General features: G+C 47.3%; 1 protein-coding gene across 1 annotated transcript; it reads right to left on the bottom strand.

The window, feature by feature from the left end:
• Positions 1–247: 247 nt before the first annotated feature.
• LOC136797128 (uncharacterized) lies at positions 248–730 on the bottom strand. Its single transcript, XM_067052810.1, has one exon. It carries the CDS (start codon positions 728–730, stop codon positions 248–250), a length of 483 nt encoding a protein of 160 aa, XP_066908911.1.
• Positions 731–2,144: the final 1,414 nt, after the last annotated feature.

Below are 2,144 nucleotides of genomic sequence, written 5' to 3'. Positions count from 1 at the left end.
AAAAAAAATAAAAATAAAAATAACACAAATAACAGAAAATAAAATACCCTTCTATACATTACACAAAAAAAACTAGATAGCCATACTTTGACAAAACTTAACATAACATCTGCTAATTACATAATCTGTTTATCTACATACTAAGACTATTTACACTTGTTGTCTACTTACACTTCTCCACATTTGCACTCTGATCCTTCGACACATTAAACAAAACAAAAAAAAACGGAAATCTGTATACCTGAGATTAGGGAGGAGGCACTCCAGGTGTCTCCGGAGCTGTTATTGCTGGGAACCTTAATTGTTCTACATGAACCTTCCGCCTCTTCCTCGGTTCTTGTACACTCTCGATGGTTACCACATTATGTTCCCGAATTGTTATCACCCGGAATGGCCCCTCATAGCGCCGAGATTGCTTGCTCCTATTGGACCCCAAACGGCGGTACACAACAGTCCCAATTTTAATGTCCAGCCCCTTATCAGTATAGACCCGCAGATGATCGCTCAGGGTACTATGGAGTCTTTCTATACCCCCTCTACTTTTAGGATGTCTCGGAGTGTTAATGTGCCAATCTACTTCTAGAGCCTTCATCTCTCCCCTGATTGTGGCATTATCGAACTCTCGGCCCCCGTCGGAAGAAATCCGCCTTGGGACCCCATAAAATTGAAACCATGTCCTAAGCGCGCCTATTACTGCCTCCCCTGTCCTATCTTGGGCCAGATGTGCCATGGCCACTTTACTAAAGAGGTCGATGACAGTTATCCACTTGAACCCTTTCCATGTAAAAGAGTCGATCTGGATGTCACTCAGCGGTTCCAATGCAGTGGGTGTCTCCTCTTGCACGGCCTTAGGCGGATGGCGGTCGTACTTTGTACTAAGGCATATGTTGCAAGCTATAACTTCCTGGACCGTCTTTTTCTTCCCCACCAAAAATAGCGACGCTTCAGGGCTTGTAGCGTCTCGCTCACACCACGATGATTGGTTTTTCCTTGGTGGTGAGCTACAGTGACTTCCTTTTGCCGTTCTTCATCTCGCACCATCTCCACCATCATCGTGCAACGGACCAACGTCCTGTCGATCCCTATTTGTTCGAGTCTCCATAGTCGTTTGATTTTTTCCCATACGACTTCGTTCCCTACATAGAGGTAATGAGTTCTTCCTGCCTTTGATGAGTCTATTAGCGCCCGACATATCTGATCTTCCCTCACACCTGGTTGTGGCCATATCGTGTTAATAGAGGTTTGCCCATACTTAGGGTAGTCCACCTTCATAAGGGCTGAAGTCCTTGTTTTCCATATTATCTGCACTTTTTTATCGTTTATGATCTCGTCCATTTCTTCAATCTCGGACGGTCTATCTCCTGTGGAGCTATCGTCCCCTAACGACGGGGTTCCATCCTCCCGCGGCTGTGTGTTAGAAGTCTCCCCTTCCCCTGGAGTCCATTCTCTTAGGAATTGTCTGACGTCCACCGATGGTTCTCCACCTCTACCGCATTTATGATTAGTGCCTGAGACAACCAATCCGCAGCCACATTCTCTTATCCCGGCTTATAGGCTATCTCCATATTGAATTGGCCTAGGAGCTCCTTCCAGCGAGTGATGCGCGCAGAAGACTCCTTGAGTTTCCCTACCTACTGAAGAGGTCGGTGGTCGGTATTCTAAATCTCCTCCCGAACACATACGGTCGGAAGTCTCCACCGCCCACACAATTCCTAATAGTTCACGCTCTAGAGAACTGTAACGCGATTCTGCGTCCGTCAACTTCCTGCTTCCGTATGCCACTGGACGTTCTCCCTTCTCACTATCCTGCGAAAGCACTGCCCCCACCGCGTATTCGCTGGCATCCGTCGTGATCGTGAACTGCTTGCTGAAATCTGGGAACGCCAGTACCGGTTCTCGTTGTAGCCGCTCCACACAACACTTGATGTTGTTTCCATGGCTGTTTCCGTTATTACTATTTTGCTACCCTTTTTTAAGAGGTTGTTCAGGGAGACCAACTGCTCCGCCATCTCAGGCACAAAGCGCCTGTAGTAATTAAGGGCCCCCAACAGCCGCCTGATCCCCTTAATATCTCTAGGGACTGCCATTCGTTGAAGTGCCTCCACCTTGTGGACATCGGGTTTAACGCCGTCCTTCGAAATGAC

The sequence above is a fragment of the Halyomorpha halys genome, unplaced genomic scaffold (assembly GCF_000696795.3).
Source record: "Halyomorpha halys isolate HHAL.00 unplaced genomic scaffold, Hhal_1.1 Scaffold171.1, whole genome shotgun sequence".
NCBI lineage: Eukaryota > Metazoa > Arthropoda > Insecta > Hemiptera > Pentatomidae > Halyomorpha > Halyomorpha halys.
This window is presented reverse-complemented; position numbering and strand designations above follow the sequence as displayed.

Bases quoted from the DNA above. Each gene is read 5' to 3' on its own strand.
- LOC136797128 (XM_067052810.1), bottom strand. From the start codon at position 730: ATGGCACATCTGGCCCAAGATAGGACAGGGGAGGCAGTAATAGGCGCG.